Below are 24,655 nucleotides of genomic sequence, written 5' to 3' on the forward strand. Positions count from 1 at the left end.
ACTCAGTGAACCTGCACATGTGTCTTAATGGTCTTCATTTACTTACCACGACCGTTATAACGTACTTTTAACCATGCATAACCAGTGGCGATGTCTACGGGACCGAAAGAAAATAACAAGACGAAAGAACTAAGAATAAGTAACTAGGCATACGAATGAAAAATTATTTATTGAATATCTCTAGCGGGTGCAGGCTCTCGATTTCATACTGTTTATCGTATGCTAAGTGAACTTTTTTATTTCACGCAGAAATAGCGTTTCTTGAAGTTCTTCATTCAATTCGAATTTCTGTCCAGTGCCTGTGTATGCTGTCATATTTGTTTGTTTGTCAGTGTCTTCTGAAGTGCGTTAGGTTCCTAAAGTTGTAACGTTACCCCTGCGCTAGCTACAGAACATCAAGGTCGTTGTGGCACCCCACATGCAGAGAGCCCTGAAAACCCACTATGTGTCAAACAATATTTTCCCTGAAAATGTGTGTACTTCCACTTTAGAATTAGAGCAGCCGCAAAACAACTCTGCTCATATACACTCATATCTTTTAGATGTTTTTTGCGGGAATATGTATGGTGAGAGCCGATGGCGAAATCGCGGCAACTGTGAAATAATCGCTCGGTGACACAGCCCGCGTTCATTTCCGGTGGGAACGCTGATAGTTGATAAAAAAGTACAGAAAGTGTACTACCTCTGTAAGAGCGCTGTGCCTCGATACCTACATTTGGCGCTTGATTTTTTTTTTCGTCCTAGACGCGAAGGTACAAAGACGAAATTGCGAACATAACGAAGTATGAAGCGCCGCCGCCATACGGACTGAATTTCACGGCTTTTGATAAAAGCCTCTATGAACTGCTGTTGCGGCCGTGTTCTTTAGTGTTGTATTTTTATGCCAGATGCCTCGCATGCTGCACTATGGATAAAATTCTCGTGCTGCTTTGACTGTGGCGGAGAACAGCCGTTGCAAGGGGACGAAATTCTGCAAGCATTTCATTTCTTTTGACGGATTTATGTTTGCGTTTTCTCTATGCAACGCACACGTGCACTCTTCACTCAGTATAGCAACAGATGGTACATATCTAGGGAAGATTGGACTAATATAGTGGGAAATGGGTCGTAGCAAACATTTGCACGCTGGGTCAGTGAAGTTGCTTTTTACGAAACGCGCCGTTCCGTCCAGCAAGTTACTCTGGCGTAGTTTCGCTCCACTGGTAGGTTTTGTATTTCTCGGTTATTGTCTGGTACCTAATTCATAGGCAATTAACAGATCTCTGAGGCGTAGGGCCGTGGGCTGAATACACTGAGGTTAATGTCCGCGTTACCTCATCCACTGGCGCATCATCTCGCTGGCTATCGAGCAGATAGCACCAGCTTGACGTCTTTCAGCATTCTAGTTGTGTAAGCGACCCGCTTTAAAACTACAAGAGAGTTGCGACGCCTCTAAAAAGACAGGCATATAGACCTGGAATTGAATGGCGTCACAAGCAACAGATGATGTGTCTGAGACGGGGACATGAGTGCCGGGGACATAATAGCGTTCTGCGTCCTAACGGCTGTCGGATACGCGATCGGCCTATACTTCGCCTTCAATCGCAGATGGTGGCAGGTATGAACGGTTTTGAATATCCCTAATGTAGGATTAACTTGCTTAACACACAATGTCACACCTTTATTTCTGTGTGTTGGAAAGCAAAACCAGCTTTTATCGCAAGGAACAAGAAGAGACCTATTTTTTCCCTGTAAAAAATATATGCTAAGTTTATCATATGGCCTTGGTATTAAAGAAATACGTATTTTTAACTACGTGTAAGTCGTAAGCAAACAGAAATTGAAAAGCTATTACTTCCTTGAACTATCTTCGGGTCAAAAGAGGTCAACAGGAGAGATACGCCTTAGAGGTTTTCCTTTGATACCAACTGATGACGCCACTGGCCGACACGTTAACACCCATATATATATAATTACATACAGAATAGAGCATTTCTTTTCTTATTTCTATTAGTGTTCTTTGAAAAACTTCAGCCAATTTTTTTAATATCTATATGTGTCTATCTATATCCGCGCCTAACATATTTTGCGCCAACTTGAGCCGCTCGGTAGATTATGGGGCGAATATCAGGCTGCTGTGCTAAATGGACCGCAATCAAACGCAAATGTTGGACCAATTTGAGTCACCATGTGTCTAACACCAGGCATGCGCTGTATTTAGATGAACTTACTTGGGGCAAACATTGGTCACAGGTTATATGTCACAGGGTTTGTGCCCCCTTATATGTAGACATTATATATGCAATTCGTCCACAGCTCCGCACTAAGGATAAGATGGTTTGCTAATAGCTACAAAGTCGTCAATCATCTGCAAAGGATAAAAATACAGCTAATTTTTCTTTTGACATTAGATAGGTTAGCTGGCGTTAGACACTCAGATCGAGTAGCTCATAGTGCACTGATATTCAACTGCAGTAAAAGCTCATCATGCTGAACCCGGGTGATTGATACTGTCGCTTATATGGATAGTTGGATACCAGTTATGGATACCAGTTGATCAATGTTGCAGTGAGAATGCTTAGTAAAATATACTGGAGCTACGCTGAAAAAAAAGTAGGAAGGCTGCTGTGCTGAAAGATCGTAAGCTAGTTGGGGTTGAGATAGGGTTGGAATCACTGCGCACCGCATTTTACCGCGTCACTATTGCCGTGAGGGAAGTAGCAGCGTCGTTCCCACTATTTGTGACTGCACTGTCTTCGGAATTGGCACAGAATTTTAGACGGCGCCAGCTTATGTTTCTTGACTGCACTATCTTTCAGATGGGTCCATAATTTGACGTGGGATGACGAGTTATTTGTTTTTCAAAATTCCTCTGTTTTAAATGCCAAAACTAAGATTTCATTATAGGGCACGCTGTGGTAAGGGAAAAGCGTCCGTGGCGCAAGAGTTAGAGTGTGAGATTCTGTGCGAGAGGTCTTCTGCTTGAATGGGACCGCCGGATAATTGTATACGTTTACATAAATGAGAATAATTGAGAATCATTCATTTTGTTGCAATGAATAGTTCGGGTGAAACATTTACCGCGATATCAAGGCTCAGTGTTGGACTTGGACTCATCGGGCGCCTGTCAATGCATGCGCGGGGGCGGAATCTTGGCGTTACACAGCACATAACTCCTACTGGAGCAGCTGCGCCGTGTCAGCTACGAAACGTCTTACAAACTTGGCATAATGAAGTGTGAAACCAGGGCTGGTGCACTTGTCGCCCATCGGTGGTACAGTATCTGAAACCACCGGCATATCAGGCGCGTTCGAAAAATTCTCCACGCGTTTCCACATGCTTGGTGGCGCGCGGGACATTGTTGAGGACGTTCTGTTCTGCGGCATGAGGCAGGCCTGTGTGGCGTAGCCCGACTTCACGCGTGAACGTATGTGCTTGCACTTTGTAGTTTGACGATGCGGGTGTACGAAGCTCGGTGATACGCGTCGGCACTGCACCAAGAATGAGGATGACGCATGGCTGATGACGTAGATAAGAATCGAGCGGCGCTGTGTTTCACGTCATCGGCACAGCTGGTGCGGTGCCAACTCGCACAGGCAGCGTGGCGCGAATCAGTTGGCTCCAGCGCCCGACATGACTCGGCACTCGCAGAGGCACGGGACCAGTTCTGCATCGATGATGGCAAAGAACAATTAGATAAACAAAAGGCGACTAATTAGACTTTGAACTTTCATTGGACGGCGTAGCATGTGTGCGTTTGCTTTTCCTACGCGTGTATAGATGTAATGTAAGTAATTTTTGCATTGCGTCACTCAGATTTCCCTGCAATTAGGATAAAATGGCTGTGCGGTGTATTGGCTAGAGTACCGGGCTTCTGCGATATCACTACGATAATCGAATTCCGCCAGCGGTCACACTTTAAATTCATACTTTAATTATATATAACCGGTGTTACAGTGAACGCCTTGAAATTTTTTGAAACGTTACCTATGGCAGGTAGCATAATTCTAGTTCATGAGGTGAAATACTCGATGCGGTGGACACTACTTTCCCCCCAAAATTGAAGTGAAAATCGACTTATTTTCACAAATCCACTAATTAGCTTCTAAATTAATTACCTTATGGCCCATAGTGAGATTTACAATGTATAGCCGTGCAGTTCGCAAGGCCCATCCACTTGGAATGAATTCTCAAGCTGAAACCAATTTCGAGATATTACTTCCGGAACTGCACGGTGAAATGCATTGGCGTTCCAGTTCGGGAATTGTTATCTAGAGAGAACTGTGGCGCTAGTGTCTGCGGGAGCTACAATTGGAGTGGTTAGGCGAGCGTGGGAATTAGGGAAAGTACATGAATTTGCCTAAATTCGTCCTTCTGGCTTTAAATGGCAGATTCGTGTACAGGTGGCAAACGGCCGCTGTGGCGCAGTGGACGTTTCCACGATGCTGCCGTTGGCGTCCTTGCCTGCTGACCACATGTTGCAGTAAGAAAAAAAGAAGCCCGTCTTCTTCGGCCATTCATTTCACTAATACTGCACCCACGTATATTATTTACATTGACACTTAATTACAAAACCATGAGTAAAGAAGATTTGGTATAATTCATTTTTGTTGAGGGATGCTCAATAGCAGTGTCATTGAATATACTTTGTGTAAGCTCAATACCTGATGGAACGTCCGTGTAGTTTATGCGCCAGATCAAGCTAGCATCATGCAATGGCGGCGGTCGGCCGCTTTGGTGAAGTGGACTCTTGGTTATCGCACTCCCTGCTGACTGAGTGAGGTTACAACTTACAAAAAAAGAACACACACACATACACGGACACACGCACACGCGCGCACCCACGCGCACACACGCACACACACACACACACACACACACACACAAACACACACACACACACACACACACACACACACACACACACACACACACACACACACACACACACACACACACACACACACACACACACACACACACACACACACACACACACACACACACACACACACACACACACACACACACACACACACACACACGCACGCACGCACACACGCACGCACGATCATAAAGATTGGCACTGAATAATTCCACAGCAATGAATCAACATAGTTTGATCAGGGCCTTTTTTCGTAATAAGTAATCAATAGGAATATCGCTGAATTAGTCTTATGTAAGCTCAACAAAACTTGAGACAAGAAAAAAAACAATTGATTCAATGTTCTCTGAACCATACTTCAAAATTCAAGTAATTTTCTTAAAGTGGATAAAAGCTGCAGAAGAGGTGGCCAACCTGAATAAAAAACTGCCTTTTTCGCGGTTTGATTCCAGTCTGAATAAACTGGGACTTTTGATTCATTCTCGTGCAGTGCAGAAATGAACGTGATTTTTTCTTTTAGTTTCCGTACGATACCCATGTTGAAAACAAGATTATTGCATAGCTCTCCACAATGAGGGCCATGAAAACTTGTCATACAGTCAGAGAAATGACAGACGGGAAGATAGCCAGACAGAGATACAGACTCAATGTGCTTGAAGCAGGCAAAGAATGCGAATCGCAAACATTCTCCCTCGAAGCTCGTGCCCCATATTAACTTTGTCACTACAGCGTTGACATTACAGCTGCGCTCTATTCACTCATAGATTTTTTTGGCGGTTTTGTATATTGCTGTTTACGTTGGAAAATGGCGGTGGGCGTGCAGTCCAGCTGTGCATAAACATAGGGAGAAACAGTCTGAGTATGTTTCCTGTGGAAAGACCGACACTCGATGAAAAAACAGCTTAGCAACGGACGTCGTGAAAGCGTAGCCCCTCATTAGCTACACCTGCCACCTAATTTTTTGTCCTACAGATGAAACTACGAGCACAAAATGTCATACAGGGCGATGTATGAAGCAACGTCGGTGCACGCAGTGTTTTCCCGGCGCGTCAGTCCAAAGCACCATCGAATTGTAGCAGCTGCGATGTCGTTGTGTGGTAATTCATTGCAGTGAGATTCCTGGCAAGTTGCACTGTGGACGAAATCCTCTCCTTGCTTTGCCGGTGACCGAAATAGTCTTTACAAGTGGGATACTTCTCCAGGCATATTGTTTTGCACTTGTATGCGTCTAAATAGCGCGGAACTTTTGCACACGGACGCGGTAAAATATGCCACATGTTTAGAGAGGAGCAGACGATGATGGTTTGAAATGAACCCTGGTAATCTTTCTGGGTCTGATAAGTGAACTGGAAAACATACGAAGAGCGCCATTCCATCTAAGTTCACACATCCCTGAATGACTACTCTGCTCTAACTTCATTCCTATGGTCAGTTCGCACTAGAATAACGATCCACTTTGAGCTTTAGGAGGATTACGGCTGCTTTAAAAGCACAGACCATATAACTTAAATTGAACGACTGCCTCCTGTAGACATGACAGATTCAGCGGGGACCCTGGATGCTGTGGACATCGCGGTGTTCTGCATCCTCACAGCTGTCGGATACGTCGTCGGCCTCTACTTTTCCTTCAATGGTCGACGGAGTCAGGTATGTACAGTTCAGAGCAGTACATTAGCTATATGCTTGGTGGAAGCAGTTATAACCTAAAACACAAAGCTCAGGGCTAGTAAACAGGAGTAAAATTGTGTAAGTACAGTGGTTACATGAAGCGTCGTAATTATGTGTGGTATTTTCTCCACAAGAGCGTCAACTACTCACTGGTCACACCTCATGAAAACTGCATGGAACCCTAGGCAGGTATATCTTCGCTGTAAAAACGTCTTATCCTCGTCCGAGCGCACACACCAAGAACGGCTCCATGGGATGCACCATACTCACATAAAATCGTGTTCAAAATGCTTTAGCAACGGCTTCGAAGCTTTTACAACAATAAAGAACCAAATTAGTACAATGAAGTGGCATACTTCAATAAATATATTCTACGACTGTGTAGAGGCCGGTGTTGTTCGAAAAAGCCAGCAGAAGTGGTGCTATTTGCACTTTTGTTTATTCTATGGTTATAGCCACCGGCCTCTATCGATGGTACTCTGTTTTTAGAACAAACACAAAAGTATGTTGCTTACAGACTGATAAGCAGCTTGAGAAGGGTCGCCCAGAATAATCCTTAGTACTTCGTAATGAATGCGGCATAAGCGACCTTTGATTGAGCGCTCCGCCTCACGTGTATGTCCCCATTGCCAGCAGTCAAATTCGACGCCTCAACGAAATTTCATAACTGCCCTGGCTTGGACACATGCCTTTTTTTCTGCTGAGACTGTCGTTCTTCGCAAAGAGGGAGCACATACATTATGACACACTTTTGAATAAACAGAGCACCCAAGTATCGATCCCACATTGTTAACTCGAGCATGTCTTCGTGTGCGTCGGTAAATAGCAGCCTAACAAATAAGTGCCTGAACATTAGTTATATATTATGAACAGTAGTGAACTGCACTGTAAGTGAATCTTCATTCGTCTCGATCAAAGGTTGGAGCTGGCGACCGGAGCGGAACGTCGGCCGTTCTCGACGCATTTCTGGGTGGTCGCAGTTTGCCGGCTGCCGCACTAGCCGTGTCCGTGCTTGCATCAGTGGCCTCCTCGGCGAGCGTGGTGAGCTTCGTGGGCCACTACTACGCGTACGGATTCCACGTCGAGTGGGCGCTGACTGCGATTCCGCTTGCCGCAGCCACGTGCTCGTTCGTCCTCGTTCCCCTTCTCTACGATCTGCGAGTGGCGTCTGTTTTTCAGGTTAGTCCCAGCCAAGCAGTCTGTCTCCGGGTTTGTAAGTTCTGTGCGGATTTTTACGAGCACCATTCGCTGTATTTATCCCCGCTTGGTAATGCACAAATTTAAGTGCTATTGAGGGTTTCTGGTTTACAGAGCTAATTGATTAGTGTTATATAGATTATTGTCCCAAGTTCGTGAATGAGTTGCAAATGTGTGTCGTATAACCCAATATCTGTAGGGGAACGTGCGTAGTGCACTTGACACAAAATTATTCTTTCTTTTACAATTGAAAAACAGGTTTCAGCGAAGGAATTTCGAGGTTTCTGTACTTTCCAAAAACAAGCGCCTAATGCTTGTAAGCTGTCAAGTTATTTCAGCTGGTAACATATTCATCTGGCATAGACGGCGCCATTGGGCTTCGAAGAAAAAAATGTTCCTAACTAGTGAAACAATAATTTCATTTTTTCTTTGCTCTTATTCGTTTCATTATGTAACTGCAACTCGGTCTGAGCAATGTTAGACACCCTGCTGCCGCTTTATTACTCAATGGGTGCCGAGGGCTGGAGGGCTTTGAGTGCGCAGAAACTGATTTACGCCAACTAGTAATCTGGAATTAACACACAGTGAAAAAAAGGAATGTTAATCCTTCTCTTTAACATTGAATTTTTTGATCACGCGCAAGTGATACTAGTGGTCCCTCTTTGTCATTCTACTTAATATAATAAATTACTGCCTTACAGCAGAAACAACCAGCAAGTTCAGTTGCAGTAATGCATTTCTATAAGTACATCTGATGATGAGCCACTTTTATCACAGCAGGTCTACGCAACTGGGTTTGTGGATCCCTAAGGGTAGCTTCTTTTGGGTTCTTGGCAGGTCTTATGCTGGTGCCCTATTAGTACACCTAAATCAAAGAAGCATCCGGCGACATCGGAATGTATGACTTCTAAGTTCTCAGCATATCCCACGCATGCGTGCTGAAGGCAGAGAAAATTACTGTCGCACCACCGCCACATACGTATCTATAACGGGAACCAATAAAGCAATAAACTCCACCAGGCTTTGGATCGACGTAGCTTCTAGAAATCAAGCTTTGAATTTGTTGGCCTTCTCGCATGCTTGTCCCGCAGGTATACATTGGCTTGATGAGAGTATGTTACGCCAGGGCATGTGTCTGATACTTCTAATACGTGTGTCTCATATGTGTGTTTTACAGAGAGTAACGAAGTGGCGACATGCTGAGCTACAATTTCTGAATGGTCGATCGGGCTTTTTTTTTACAGTACTTTCGCATGCGCTTCGACAACAAGGTGGGTATCACGGCTTGCGTCGTCTACTTCGTCCTCAGTGTGAGTACAGAATTCCTGCTTTTCACGACGGCATTCTGCCTGTGCATCTGAACGAAATCGTGACTGAAGAGACCAGTATAATATCAATTTTGTCAAAAATACTCTGCCCTTTGTATGTAGCGTGCTGGTTTTCGTTTAGTCAATGCGTTTTAGACTAATCTGGCGCCTCAGAATCGCACGACATTGACGCTGCTCACGAAGGCAGGTTGAACCATTCTAAAATTGCGCTTGTATAACAAGCGCAACGCTTTCAGTGCTCTCAGTTAACGCTTTAGTGTCTGTCCGCTGTTTAAGTGTGATGTCGTGCAGCCTACTATACTTATTAAGGCGAGAAATGTGGTAGTTTCACCCCAAACTGAGACGCGTTGACGGCTATATTAAGGTGTTACAAAATTACACTATCCAAGACTCGTGTATTTGCGGGTGCATTTATTAAAGTGCAATAAACATTCGCTTACTAATGAAATACGCCCAAGGGGACATATAACCCGGGCCGGTATAACGTAAAACTATTTCCAGCAAAATCCCAATAAAGAAAGGCGTCAGGCAGGGAGATACGATATCTCCAATCCTATTCACAGCGTGTTTACAGGAGGTATTCAGAGACCTGGATTGGGAAGAATTGGGGATAAAAGTTAATGGAGAATACCTTGGTAACTTGCGATTCGCTGATGATATTGCCTTGCTTAGTAACTCAGGGGACCAATTGCAATGCATGCTCACTGAACTGGAGAGGCAAAGCAGAAGAGTGGGTCTAAAAATTAATCTGCAGAAAACTAAAGTAATGCTTAACAGTCTCGGAAGAGAACAGCAATTTACAATAGGCAGCGAGGCACTGCAAGTCGTAAGGGAATACATCTACTTAGGGCAGGTAGTGACGGCGGATCCGGATCATGAGACGGAAATAATCAGAAGAATAAGAATGGACTGGGGTGCGTTTGGCAGGCATTCTCAGATCATGAACAGCAGGTTGCCATTATCCCTCAAGAGAAAAGTATATAATAGCTGCGTCTTACCAGTACTCACCTAAGGGGCAGAAACCTGGAGGCTTACGAAAAGGTTCTACTCAAATTGAGGACGACGCAACGAGCTATGGAAAGAAGAATGATAGGTGTAACGTTAAGGGATAAGAAAAGAGCAGATTGGGTGAGGGAACAAACGCGAGTTAATGACATCTTAGTTGAAATCAAGAAAAAGAAATGGGCATGGGCAGGACATGTAATGAGGAGGGAAAGTAACCGATGGTCATTAAGGGTTACGGACTGGATCCCAAGGGAAGGGAAGCGTAGCAGGGGCGGCAGAAAGTTAGGTGGGCGGATGAGATTAAGAACTTTGCAGGCATGGCATGGCCACAATTAGTACATGACCGGGGTTGTTGGAGAAGTATGGGAGAGGCCTTTGCCCTGCAGTGGGCGTAACCAGGCTGATGATGATGATGATGATTTCCATGTGTTTTTGCGAATACGCCTTTAGCCCTCCATGGTACGTAAAAATAGCTTCGGCGCAGCCCATAAACACTGGTCTCGAGCCATTCTGACTTATCAGGGAGAGCTAATCGCGGATTTGGAATTAAAGTGGAATGAAACAGTTTTACCTTGTACCGGTACAAACCTCACATTATGACTGCGGGCGGTCGCGGTTACAACACTGGCAAGAGGAGCGCCGACACCAGCCAGAGTGTATCTCGACAAACTACCGTTGCCTCCTGCATCGCCCATGGCCATTTATTTTCCCGGCTCCTCCAAAACCCAGCATATTATGTGAGCTACACGAACCAGGACATCAGTACGTTGCTTGTGTTAAATTGTCGCTCTCGCTGGAGTGATGCAAAACTATCGCTTCTACAATCAATTACATGCATAGCTTATTCACTATGAAAATAGCGCTAGCACAAATACTGCTCATTTCAACGTTGATAGCGCACTATAAAGTATTATCAACAGCAAACAACTGACATCGATCATATTTTCATGTAGTAGTGACGGAGAATAAAACAGCAACAAAACTCTGTGTAACTTAACTTTAACTACCTTTTTAGGTAAATTCCAATTATGGAATACTTTGGAGCAATGGGAGGCAGAACTGGCCAGCTCTGACCCGGACGTGCAGCTCGCGCGTTTCGATCACGTCAGGCAGGCGGCAGCAGCCAGTGGAGCCCTGGACTTGGGGCCCCACCCATAGAGCTGATAACCTTTCATCCCAACCCCTTCCAATAAACTTATTCCGTCCTTCCTTTTTATTGGGCGAACTTGTGCCCACAAAAGCAAGTTACACTCAAGGTACAACAATACCGGCAAATACAGCCGGCGGTAGTCGAAAATCTGATACGTGGAGAAGCCCGTCGGCTTGGATACGCGAGTCACCGAAGGTTCCAGAAATATCGCTGGTGCCCGCGTGTCTTCCAGAAAGTACTACACATATGCGCATCGCGCATACGCTCAGATTATACAAGGTTCGGTGAAGCAGCCAAGGGATAGATCGATCGATAACATTCGAGAAACTTCCAATACATGCAGGTGCGCCCTGCGCTGAACGTTCACCCGAGAATGATAAACTAGTACACGTGTCAGTATTATCAAGTGCATTATACCGATAATAGTATAGATAGTGTTTGAAACCGCATAATGTACCGCACGTAAGCAATGCTACATGAATTTGGCGACATTTTGCTAGTTCTGAATTTGCTGAACTGAGTGTTACTGATGATGAGTTATCGAAAAAAAATAGTTGGTATTAAATGACAAGCCAGAATTGTGAAAAAAAAAACTGTCGGCCGCGCTATCAGTAGTGAACTATCCGAACATCGACGATAAGACTAGCGTATATTCTTTCGTTACATAAACTGATAGCTTTACAAAAATAGGTGAATTCTATCGATATTGGTATAGATAGCAATGCTACCAGTAGCTTTTTTTTACAGCATCAACAATTTCAGAAAACATTTGATAGAATTGATAGCCAATTTACCGATAAGTCTGCATTGCGTCGTTCTTTCACTCCATGCTCACCCTCGCAACCGCTGCCGATTACATGGTCTTCAGCGCTCGGCACGTCAACTGCACATGCGTCGACTCACCCACGACGGCACAACAGTAGGAACGCCGCGATCGTGCCTAGAGTACCCGTTGTCGCAATAAAACGCCCTAAGAAGTGATTGCGCGGCTTTTAGAAAATCTTAAGCTCGTAATGTTTGCGTTCATATGCCATTGAAAAGCGATATAAAGATTAACGTTCTGTAAGCTTTTCTCTCAAGTCTACCATCGTGACTGTGCTACCGCTTGACGGTTGTGCGTTCTGAATTAGTTTTTTTTTTAGTTTCGATAGTAATAAACGTCAAAATTGCAAGTCCTGATTTCCCTGGGTTTTCCAAGCTTTGGTAGTGAGCAACAAGCGTGACCTCAACTGAACTGTTTAGTGCCGCGTAAATTTCAATGCTTGAATGCCAGAATTCATTGTGAATGGCCCATTGCTATATTAAGTACCGTTCGTTTGATATTAATAAGGGCGGAAATTGTACATGGAAAAATACTACCGCAGTTAACCTTTCTAAAAAACAGTAATTTTGCGAACTTAGATCTCAACCTATCGAATTAGCTCTCGTAAATGACATCATCCTCACGACCGCCGAATGCGAAAACCACCCCGAGATGCGCGGGAAGAACATGCACAGAAAGACAAGACAGTTCCGACCGTGATTTCGACGGTAACATCTGTTGTTCAACCAACCATTCTCACATTGCGGTTGCTCAGAATATTATATGGCACTCAATGAACGGCAATCAAAGCACCAGCTTGTCTAACGGAAGCACTGTTGGATCGCATTGCTGATGGAACCAACACTGAAGCAAGGTGTGAGACCGGGCTAGTTGGTATTCCATGATGATGTAACCAGCGCAAGGGGAAACACAAAACACAAGAAAGGCTACAAGGACAAGCGCTAACTTCCAACTGGTGTTTATTGCAAAAGGGCACGAATATATAACTTCGCGTGGTGGATCACAAGATATAATTGTGTACGCGCACCACAAATCAACAAAAGCGCGCCAAGGCCTAAGGCGGGCCCCCGCGTACAGACCCCAAGTAAACATATTCTTTATCAGTTAACGCTATGAACAGTTTACTAACGCAATGGTCTGCTGCAATAGCCGCTGCCTCAATGATAAGTCTTGTGTTTTCATGCGCTTGCTAGTATTTCTGTTTCGTCAAAGAGTGGACGACACTTGCATTGAGAGCAATGTATTCCAAGAAAACCCTTTCTCTCTTTTTACACTTTCTTATTATACTCCTGCAGCGTCAGACTTAGTCACCTTCCCGTCTGTCCCCCGCAACGCTGCTGACCGGAAAGAGGTCGCGTAGGCAACGAAACCCTTTCTGTGCGTAATGTTACATGATTTTCATTGTCTGCTGAGAGGGCTGGTCCTAGCGCATAACAAACATAATTTCAATCTCTCGGATCTCTCGTATGAGTCGATTACGCAATCCTGCACCAATATGAATTATAGAGACCCTTCTGGATAACAGGAAACGAGGGCAGCACATAAGTAGCCGCACATTCTGCATTAATGTGTTTTCAATCAATCTTCAGCTTCGGAGAGCTTCAGCTTGCAGGTTGCTCAATTGAAGGGTACTGGCTATCCCCGCTGCTTTATTATGTCCGTTTCAGAGACGCTGCGTAAGAAGTCGCAATCTTGTGATACTTGCCCGATACACGAGCTACCGTTCGCAGAAATTTAGCTGTCATCCCGTACAAAGAAGACATCTCGCACAAACTCTAGAAGACGGGCAAGAGAGGGGGAGTTCCTGTCGTTTTTCCTGTGGCTCACAAATGATGTCAGTTATTCGCTAGAACCAGCCCTCTCAGCAGACAATCAAAATTATGTAACATTGCGCACCGAAAGGGTTTAGTTGACTGCGCAACCTCTTTCCGGCGGGCAGCCTTGTGTGGCACAGACGGGGAGGAGCCCAAGTGTGACGTTGCAGGAGCATAATGAGAAAGTGCAAAAAGGCAGAGAGGGTTTCCTCGGAATACATTGCCCTCAGTGCAAGTGTCGTCCACTCTTTGACGAAAGAGAAATGATAGCAAGAAAAGCGCATGAAAACGACGCAAGAGTTATCATTGAGGCTTACCGTCCATACCGTTTACTGGTGAAGAATTTGCGTACTTGGGTTCTGTACGCGGGGAGGGGGAGGGGGGTATGGCGCCTTAGGCCTTGGCACGCTCTTCTTGATTTGTGTTGCTCGTATTAACTTGCACTATTATATCTGGTTGTGATCAAGTGCGCCAGGTTGTATAGTCATAGCTTTTTGTAACAAAGGCCAGCTGGAAGTCAGCGCTTGTGCTTGTCGCCTTTCTTGTGTTGTGTGTCCGCCTTGCGCTGGTTACATCTTAATGAAGCCAATACCTCGGCCGACCATGTACAACATATTTTACCATTAAGGAATGAGAGCTTGCATATCATTTACTGCTTGCGAGTGCACGGTAAATATTTCATAATATATGGCCTGATATTTTGTTCATTACAGCAAAGCGTCGGTGCAATCGGAATGTTCAGCTCTGCCATTGCAGTGTCTACAAGTGCGTATATCTACTGACTACAAACTAGTGGCTAAGTACTCCATAAGCAATAGGCAGAAAGCTTGACTGATTCCTTTTGTTCGCTGAATGATATGGTACAGTGTTTTGTGTGTCCACTTAGCGACGCAACATAGTGTAGTTCTACATAAATGTAGCAGGAACGTCGTTGATAGCGTAGCCTGCTAAGCTTTACACATGAACTGTAATCTGTTTCGCTTTATCTCTGCACTATAAAAAATATTTGTGGTGCCGTAACGATGAATAACATGAAAAAAACATTCTGGCGTAAAAACGAGAAGAAAGGTAAAATGTGCTGAAGTTTGACCGTTGTTTTCAATACTTAAACAAGATTTGAGATACCTGCAGCAAGCCCCTCAGAAGACAGACTCTGACTTGGTGGCTGATATTTTAACAAGAAAGGCACTGGCAAATTTTATACATCCTTTCCTTCAAGCACCTTATGAAGGCACACGTTGTCGCCCAAGAAATATCGATGCAAATAAATGTCTTGCACGTCTCTAGTGGAGTAGTCTACTTAAAAAGACGTCGTGGTGCATGCACAGCGAATGAGAAACGATCGCGTTTTCATTTCCCCAGTTATTTCTGTGGGCTGTGGTAATAGATCTTATATTTCGTTTGTGAAAAGGCGGTATCGTAATTGGAAGGCCTCGTGTTATATTCAATGGCCTGCGACGAAAAATTTTGGGGATACGTCTTGGAGGTCGGAATGCGTGTTACGCGTATCTTAAGATTAGGTTGTCGTGTTTACGCCTAATGAGGTAACAACTTGAGATAAAGTGACCTCTTTAGAGGTGCATAAGTGCTTGATACCATGTGGAGTTGTCGGAAGAGATTATTACGTGGGTTATTGCCTTCCATGTTTTACAGTAGCACAGGCGAAAATTTGTGCTGACGTAAATTTTGTATTTTACGAGAAGAAGAAACTTCGTTACATTAAATTCGTCAGATAGATGTAGCACTGGCTTAATAATAATGGAAGCAATGCCGTTGTTGTACAGCACATTAATGCATAATGTGCGGCTACTTATGTGTTGTCCTCGCTTCCTGTTATTCAGAAGGGTCTGTATTATTTGTATTGGTGCAGCATTGTCTAGTCGACTCAATCAAACTATTCCCTACCTAGAAACAAATACACGGCTGTGAGTATCACGTGCCAAACTATGTAAGCATTGTTTCCACTTTCGAGCTCTACTCGCCAGTGAAATGTTTGAGTGAAACCTTAACATTCGCATTATATTCCAGACACTGCGCTGATTCGCGATTGTGCGCCACAGCTTTAATCAAGGAGAATAAAGTAAATGGCACTAGCAGGATCACTGGGAGGCTCCAATCAATTGTGAATAGTTTTCGAGTGACAAAGAAATGATAATTACTTCAATCAATCAATCAATCAATCAGTGAATCAAGTAATTAATCAATCAATCAAGTTTTCTTCCTTTGACTAGGGGCAACACCAGGACTAACAGCCGCAGTGGCTTGACAATAGGTCCCTAATTCCATAAGTTTCATTGCGCCTGGACGAAATTACTTCACTCGAAAATTCAATATCTTGAACGCTAGGAGTGATTTGTCATGTAACTTTTCTTGTTTGAAAGGCTTAGTGAAGAAATAAGATAACAGTCATAGATATAAAATTTAGATAGTTTTACATACGGTTTGTGAGCTGGTGAACTGCATTAGCATATTTTTTTAAGCTTAAAGAACAGCTCGCTTAGAGCACTGAGATACTCTTCTGTGATTGAACATAAAAAAGAACCTACGTTGGCTTCGAGAAACATGCATTATTTTTATAGTTTATGGTATTGCTAAAATACTAATTTGCAGTTGAATGCAAACAGTCCCACATAACGATGGAGAGGTAGTGGTAAACTATTGTTGAGTAAGAGCTTGGGCGGAGCCAATGTTTTGACAACACTTCGCATCATTGGGCCAGTGGGGCTTAAGCCTTTAGCTGGGAAATGCCTGTAGTGACTGCATCAAATGGCAAAAGTATTTGTGTTGTGAGCGCTGTACTTGTCACTCATTATTAATTTATAATTAGAGGATGATTACAACGTCCCAGATAAAAAATTTTGAAGGACTAAGTTTGAGATAGACCGTAATAAACTTTTTTTCAGAATTCAAGCACGATATTATTGGTTACGAATTATAAGTTCGTTCTGCACGTTTCAGTGTTTCCTGTGCCACTTATTTACTCGAACATGGCGATCGGTTTGGCAGGAACGATCTATACTGCTCTGGTAAGAACACAACTTATATAATACGCTGATGTATTCAAGTTACAAAAAAGGGTGGCCAGCTTTTTAGACATATAGAATACAAATTATCCATACAATTAAAAAATGCCATTTCGAAATTGCATTACAGTTTTTTAAAGCACTGCATAATATAGGAACTAACATAGATTGCAAATCTAAATACAATAAGAAAACGTACATGACAATGCTGTTTATGCACGTTAAACACTGAAATGCATACCTTCACAAGTGCCATTACTAGGCTCTCTCACCTCCAAACAATAAAAAATTGGAGCAACATGATAATACGACGCGCGGCACAATTCTGTTAGTGGGTCCTCTTTAAGCGTGCAATCAAGCTTCACCTTGCGCTTCATTATGATCACTAGTGAATAAGATATGTAAGAAACCTTCAATAAGTATGAAATATTTAGTAATGAATCAGTTAAATGAGAAATGTGTGGAGTACGATGAAGCGCTCGGCAGGGCCTCATATATTATCAAAATGTATTTGATTCAGTCGAGATACCAGTAGTCATGGAGCCACTGCGTAATCAAAGAACACAGGAAGCACACGTGTAGAGCTTAGCAGTTATTCACAGACTTCACTGGTATCTAAAGTGTACATAACTGGAACATTATTTACCAAGAAAGAATGACGGAACGAGGCACAATCTATATACTCCTTCACTGCACGCTTAGAAGTATTTAAGCTATCTGAAACTCACAAGTCTCAACAGCCTTCGCTTTGCAGATAGTGTGGTCCTGTTCAGAAATGATGGGGACAAATTGCAATAAAAGAATGGGGAGCCTAATCGTGAATGTGCAAAGTTAGAGTTGCAGCATGATATGTAGAATACTAAGGCAATGTTCTAAGCCTTCCAAAAGCACAAGAGTTCGTGATAGGCAGTCAGCCTCTAGAATTTATGCGCGGGTACATTTATTGAAGTCCTCAAGAGAGTCTCTCAAGGGAATCTGTATCACGGGAAAAACGTTTAGATCATGATAAAACTGTGTTGGAGCGCACACGGCAGCCATTGACGTATATTAACGCTAGAGCTTTAAGGGCCCGGTGTCGCAAAAAATCCGGCGTCGGTGTCCCGCTCCAGCGTCGGACGTCGTTCCAGTAAAAATAGTTTTGAACCACCGTTACTCAGGCACTCCATGTGGCGCAACCAAGTTACTGAACTAATGTATTTCTCAAGCTGAAATACGAACAAAAATCGTAAAGTACGACTTACACACAAGATAGCGTCGGAATGTAATTTGAGTATACGAGAAAACCTAATTCTGTTACGTGAATCTCAAACCTCTTTTCTGCATTTCTACCATTCATACATCAGCCATGGTGTTCGCGATTACCGCGTGCCGGCGTGTGACCATCTCGGAGTCCACGGAGTGGCGCGCCCGTTTCCTTGAAACACTTCCAGATGGCGCTCGCCTCTGCCGCATCGCGTCGCCTTCGTGCATAGCGTTCGCCGCGAGTGTACCCCGGTAAACATTACAGTTGGTTTTGGCACGTAAAACCCCATATATTATTATTATTATTAAACATTACACTTACATATGCTGCAGTTACCGGGAAGTGTGTGGAGTCACGGATCTTTGAGCGCTGTCGCGTTCCACTCTTAAAGGCGAAGCTGAAGCGTCCTCCAAATTTTTCGACCGGCAGCTTGCCGCTGTCGTGAAAGAGTCTACAATAATTGCATTCAACATACACTAACATATAGGGCGAAAATGTGGAGGTTGAAAAGTAAGCTTCAGATCAGCTTAAGCACCGCGCAAAGAGGAAAGGAAGGAAGAATTTCACGTGCAACATTAAGACAGGAAGAGATTGGTATAGATCAGAGAGCGATCGGGGGTACCCGATATTCTAGGTAATATTAGCAGAAAAAGTGGAACTGGGCTGAGCAGTCTATCGATAGCTTTTGGCAGATAACCAGTGGTCTACTAGAGTTGCATAATGGGTGCCAAGAGAAGGGCAATACACAGAATTAAGTGGCACAATGAAATCAGGAAATTTGCGGGCATAGTTTGGAATCATCGAGTGCAAGAGAGGAGTAATTGGAAATCGCTGGGAGAGGCGTTTCTCCTGAATAGACATAAACAAAAGCGCGATGATTATGAGTTATTATTTACTGTAAAGTTTGTTGAATCATGGTAGCTTTTGCTTAAACTAGGAATAAAAGAGCCGGAAAGGCCGGGCTTCCTTTTGATTTTGCAACAGCATTGTTGCCTTTTTGATTTTTTTTCTTTCGCACAAGGGAGGTCTTCGCGGAGTTGTTTGGGCTGATTGCGCCCAAGCTGTTGTCATGGTCATGTCGCCCATTGTCATCATTGGAAAAGTCCTCTACGATTCGACCAGTGCTACGCCACCACTGCGTCCCATCAGCGATATAAACATCACAGACTTAGCGTTCCGGTGAGTCTCAAGGGCATAATCAGCGTAATATGAAACAAATTATACCGTCTGGCTGTTCTTCTTAAACACGTATCAGTGCGAAATGCTGCCAATGCGTTTCTGAGGATGCACGCTGGTGAACCTAATCGCACTTCTCGTTGCAACGACAGGATTGATCACGTTACTTGCACCAGCTGCGACCTAAAGCCTCTTTCACTGATCGCTTGTTACAGCCATTTGTAAAAATAACGGGAGACAACCATCAATATAAATATATATCCGAAAGCTTCTGGAAAGGAATTTGGTTTATTAATAAATTACTCCGCTTGAAGGCATATAGTTTGTGCAGCGAAGATACGTACCTATCATTTCTTTTCGGCACATGGTGGCACATGTTGCACCAGGTGTGTCTGTAGCACAAGACATATGGTGCAACTGCGCTGGCGACTGTTCGCATGAACAGCCACGCCCGGCCGACGCCCAACGGGTTCAGACAGTGCACGTAGTTCGAACGGACGTCGCACATGTGGCGAATTTGATGAATGAGTTCGTGCGGCTGCCTGATCCCGTCGGTATCCCCAGCGCACGACAGCAACGTCAGTCCGTGCGTCGTGGCTAAGCGGTGCGTGAGCATGGATGTCCCGCATCCGGCGGGGCAGGGCCATTGGCTAGGGTGACTTAAGGTCGTCCTCGCCCACCGCGCGGTTTATGGCGGCGACTACTTGTGTCATCTGGTAGGGCGCGCGTCAAACTCAGTCCCACTGGACAGTTCCGTGAACATAGCGTGGGGGCGCGAGATGGTTTTTTTGTATATGTATATATATTGGTGCAAGGTATAACAGTGCTAGATAGTTCCAAAAAGTTGCATTGTGTGACGTATCTAAATTCAAAAAATTTGCCTATCACTTTCTTCCTTTCCTTCTTTCTTTCTTTCTTTTTTGAGTAGCTGGGAGGCAGCTCAAACAACTTTGGCTCCGGAGCCTTCGTTTGCACGCTGTAATAAAAATAGCCACTTCCCCGGAACTTTTCTACACGCAATCTACACAACACGCTTGCCTTTGATTTCTGCTGATACTGATGTTACTAGTATATGATATTCTGCATTTGGGTCCCGTGAGACAAACAGCTCAGTATGTTGGTTTTGCGCTATGCGAGAGTGCTATAGGCTAGGAAATAGCATCTTAAGAACCTGCTGAAATTGTGCTTTATTCAGCCCGCATAGCTCCCCCAGCATGTACATTATTGCGCATTGCGTTTCCAAGGCAAACCGTAATATAGAACAGCAGTGAAAATACGTACGCACTGGTGAGATAAATGTTATTGGTAGGTTTGCAGGTAGCCGACCAAAAGTTTATCCTTGCGAGTACAGGTTTATTATGTAACAAGAAATGAAAGGACGAGAGAACGCACGTACAAATGTACGGAGGATCTCAAGATAACAGTCGAGGGTAATGCGATACCAGTAACGACAGACCGTATTACTGAAGTCGCGTTGATTTAACAGAAGTGCGCTGGTAAATATCACCGGCATAATCACCGTTGGATAAGAACAGTAGGATTAGAATAGATTGACGAAGAAAGATTGACGTCGACGGAACTGTGGAGGCGCTATGACGACGACGGCTTGGCGACAAAGGGACGACGTTTCTCAAATGACAATTATAAAACGACAGCGTGATGACGACGGCACGGGGAGAGTCGGATAACGCAAAGCTGGTAACCGGCCACGATGACATAACGACTTCGAAGGCATTCCTAGTGGCCCAAGCTTTTAGAGAACTTTGACAACTTGGTGGGAGCAGTAAGGGTCACGACGTCGGCATGACGAGAGTAAGATTACGAGTCTGAAAAGATGAAGATTGTAGACCACGACGGCATCACGATGCTGGTGTGATAAGGACTACATGATAACTGCATGGCGACGAATTTGTGACGACGAAGGAATGGCGAGATTCGGGTGACAAAGCTGGAGTTAAGACGATGCATGACCACAGCGGCATGATGACCAGGAACCCACGCTTAGTGGCTCAAACTATTAGACAACTTGACCAATAGGTTAGGGGTAGACAGGTTGACGACGACGGCTTGACGAAAGTAAGATCGCAAAGCTGGAATGGCAACGATGAAACCACTATGGCGGTATGATGTCCAGGAGCATATATGTAGCAGCTTATTCAAGTATATGACTTGGGCCACTGTGTTAGAGCAAGAGGATAGATAGATAGACAGATAGATAGATAGATAGATAGATAGATAGATAGATAGATAGATAGATAGATAGATAGATAGATAGATAGATAGATAGATAGATAGATAGATAGATAGATAGATAGATAGCATAGCGAATAGATTCTAAAGCTTATTTTGTTACGCTTATGCCTCTTTGTTGGAATTTCTTGAACTTTCGGGTGAAGTAAGGTTCTCTGTATTTTATGTCTCGCGCAGAAGGCAAATTTCACTGTGGAGGTAGAGTGTAATTTCATTAGTTTTGATCTCGTTGGTTGAAATTCTCCCGGCGATTGTTTTGGGAAGCATTTTAGCTGTGTCCGCGCGATGTGCGCTTAAGCTGACGTTCATTGAGTATCCCGTTGCAGCCACATATTGCTTCTTACAGCAGAAAAATTCAAGCATATAAATTACGTCGGAACTAGTGTAAGCACAGCTAGTTTTCATTTCGTGTGTATAATTATTTGAGGTGCTTTTAATTTTAATTAAGGTTCCTTTGAATATCTTTGCAGGTATTTCACCTGGGGCGAGAACATGATTTTAATATGGCGGACTGACGTTGGCTGACTTTTTGATGTGCTAACATGTGTTTAAGGTTTCCGTTGCGGTGATACGCACCCTTGGCACCACCAGGAACGCTTTTCTGAGGCGCTCGTTGCTTGTTATTATTGGGTGGAATTTCCTTTGGACCTTTTTTATGTTTGAAAGGCCATAAGTTTATTGTTTTATAAAGGTTACTCCGACTGCTTCTACAATCTTGACGGGACATCAAAAGGCATTCCGCGAGGAATTTTTCGATAGTTTATTTCCGCTAGCGCTACTTTAAGGTTATTTAGCTGGCGGATATAGTCGTCGTCTTTGCAACAGAGTGTTCGTATTCGAATAGCTTGCTCGGCAAAATATTCCTCGCTGGCAGTGTCGCGGGCGATGGCTCGTGTAGTGTAAATACTGCTGAGAGAGACGATCATTCACTGACCTCCAGTGGAGCAGATAATCTCCCCCCTCCCCCCCCCCCCGCCCAGGCACATTCCACGAACAGAGGAACCTACAGTGACACGTCTACCGGCTGACATACGTGCTATACTTCATTCCTTCGCCTACGTGTGTCTTTTCAATTGTACATCGTCGCCATTAACACACCGTCGGTCGTTACCTCGCCCCCTCCTCCCCCATCTTAGCCTCTCTTTACTTTAGACGAACCGTACCATTGTATACTGTGCCGAGGGGAGCATATGTCGACTTGAAAAAGACAAGTCCGTTTGTCGAAACGTCGGCGCATGCTGTCATATTGTTGTCGTTTTGCTCATTGTATTGGTTGTGTATGTACTTCATTTCTCTGCGTTGGCTTGTCTTCTACTACATTTTTAATATTTGCTTAATACATTTCTTATATTTTCTGCTCTGTGTTCTGCTTTTATTATTGTAGCAATTGATCAATGGTCCCGTTGCAATCCCTGACTATGGGACCGTTGTCTGTATATTATTTATTGTAAAAAAGTCTATGAACGAATAATAAACTGAAGCTCACAGCTCCGCCTCGAAGACCCCCAAGGGCGTGCTGCCGAAAATACGGCCCTGCAGCTTCTTCGCGTACAACCTCATTCGTGCAGTCGAAAATCGCGCACGACAGCTTCGCCGCGAAGCACGCGCGTGACGCAGAAAGTGGGAACCGGGAGCTTCGCCGCTTCGGGAGCAGTTCACGACGGTCTCGTATGCAGCCGCTCCCCCTGCTTACGGTGTGACTGTGCCGCGTGTGCCGCGAAGGCCTGTGGCTTCTTTTATAGCTTAGCTGCTAAAGACTAGTTCCCCCAGGTTCGTGTTCGTGTTAACGCAAAACTATCATCCTCAGCATTGGCTCCAGCGTCGTCGCCTTCCACAGCTGGCTCGTTGGCGCGCCTCGGCACAATCTCGCGAACGCGCGCTTGCCACTGCTCCCGCGTTCATGTCATCATTAATTAATTAATGAAGAAACCCAATGAAGTAACCAATATTACAGTGAAGCTGTTACGGGCGTGTTCCTCCCGGATCGTGGGCGATCCCGAAGATAGTGCAATGCAGGGCCGACCGGCGATGGAGGTGAAGCAGGCGTTAAGCGCTCTCCATACGGGGGTCGATTCCGAAGATTCTGCAATACTGGGCCGACCCGCGGCGGAAGTACAGTTCGCCATTAAGGGGCCCGCATACACAGCTTGACTGGTCATCCTTCTTGACAGAATGGAAGGGCACTGAGATTTTTTTTACTCTAAACTCTATCTTTTCATCAGTGCGTACTTTTGTACCGTTTTATGATTACCTAACCTTATTTTGGTCCGACTACGGTGAAAACTATGGCTTTGTGTGTATTTTGTATCCGCGACTCTACAACTTGTTTGTGGGTAGAAATTTTTTGTTTTATTAATACAGCGCATGTGTTCTCTAAGCAATGGGAAGCATTTTAACTTGCCCGGGTGCCGTAACGGCTTTGGCGTCGCGCTGCTGAACACGACGGGGCGCTATCAAATCACGGCCAGAATGGCTGCATTTCGACAGGAGCAAAATGCAAAAAAAAAGCCCGTGTGCATAGCTCTGAGAGCACCTTAAAAAGTGAGATGAGCCCAAAATTATTCATAAGTTCCTCTGTACGGGGTGCGTCATATGAGATCGTGGTTTTGGCCCGTGAAACCCCAGAAGTAATTTCTAAGCATATATATTCATTAGATTTTCTTTTTTTTTTCTCGACCGTGCACACTTCGGCAGAACTCCTTTTAATAGCACGAACCCTACTTCAATATTAATGCTACTCATGGGTGCTTGTCACGTATCTTTGCATAGGCTTTCAAACATAGTAAACTTTGGAGCTCCTACATGTCCCTCGTATGGGTGTTACATCCATCTTTAAAGAAACCTCGTTTACTATTACTGAAATGAGCATTCAAGCATTATTTTGTTGAAACATCTATAATATTGTGCTTAAAAACTTGTGTCCCTCATGCAAAGGATGACCTTGGACCTAACAAATGAGGAAAACTTCTGGAGTGGGCTGGCGGGAGCAGTGCCGTTCAGCCTCGTCCGAACCGGCTTCGACCAGATGGCGGTGCAGAGGTTTATGGCTGCTCGGACACTGCGGGACGCAAAACGGTGACTAGGTCTTTTTCTTGGTTAAAAGAGCCTCTTGCT

General features: G+C 44.3%; 1 protein-coding gene across 1 annotated transcript; it reads left to right on the plus strand.

Moving 5' to 3' along the window:
• Positions 1 to 6,321: 6,321 nt before the first annotated feature.
• On the plus strand, positions 6,322 to 24,620 carry LOC142563309 (sodium/iodide cotransporter-like). The gene is made up of 7 exons (XM_075673862.1): positions 6,322 to 6,511; positions 7,451 to 7,711; positions 8,974 to 9,039; positions 14,563 to 14,614; positions 16,808 to 16,875; positions 19,137 to 19,294; positions 24,476 to 24,620. The coding sequence occupies exons 1-7, from the start codon at positions 6,398 to 6,400 to the stop codon at positions 24,618 to 24,620; spliced, it is 864 nt and encodes a 287-aa protein (XP_075529977.1). The 5' UTR covers positions 6,322 to 6,397.
• The last annotated feature ends 35 nt before the right edge of the window (positions 24,621 to 24,655 follow it).

Source organism: Dermacentor variabilis, chromosome 11 (assembly GCF_050947875.1).
Source record: "Dermacentor variabilis isolate Ectoservices chromosome 11, ASM5094787v1, whole genome shotgun sequence".
NCBI lineage: Eukaryota > Metazoa > Arthropoda > Arachnida > Ixodida > Ixodidae > Dermacentor > Dermacentor variabilis.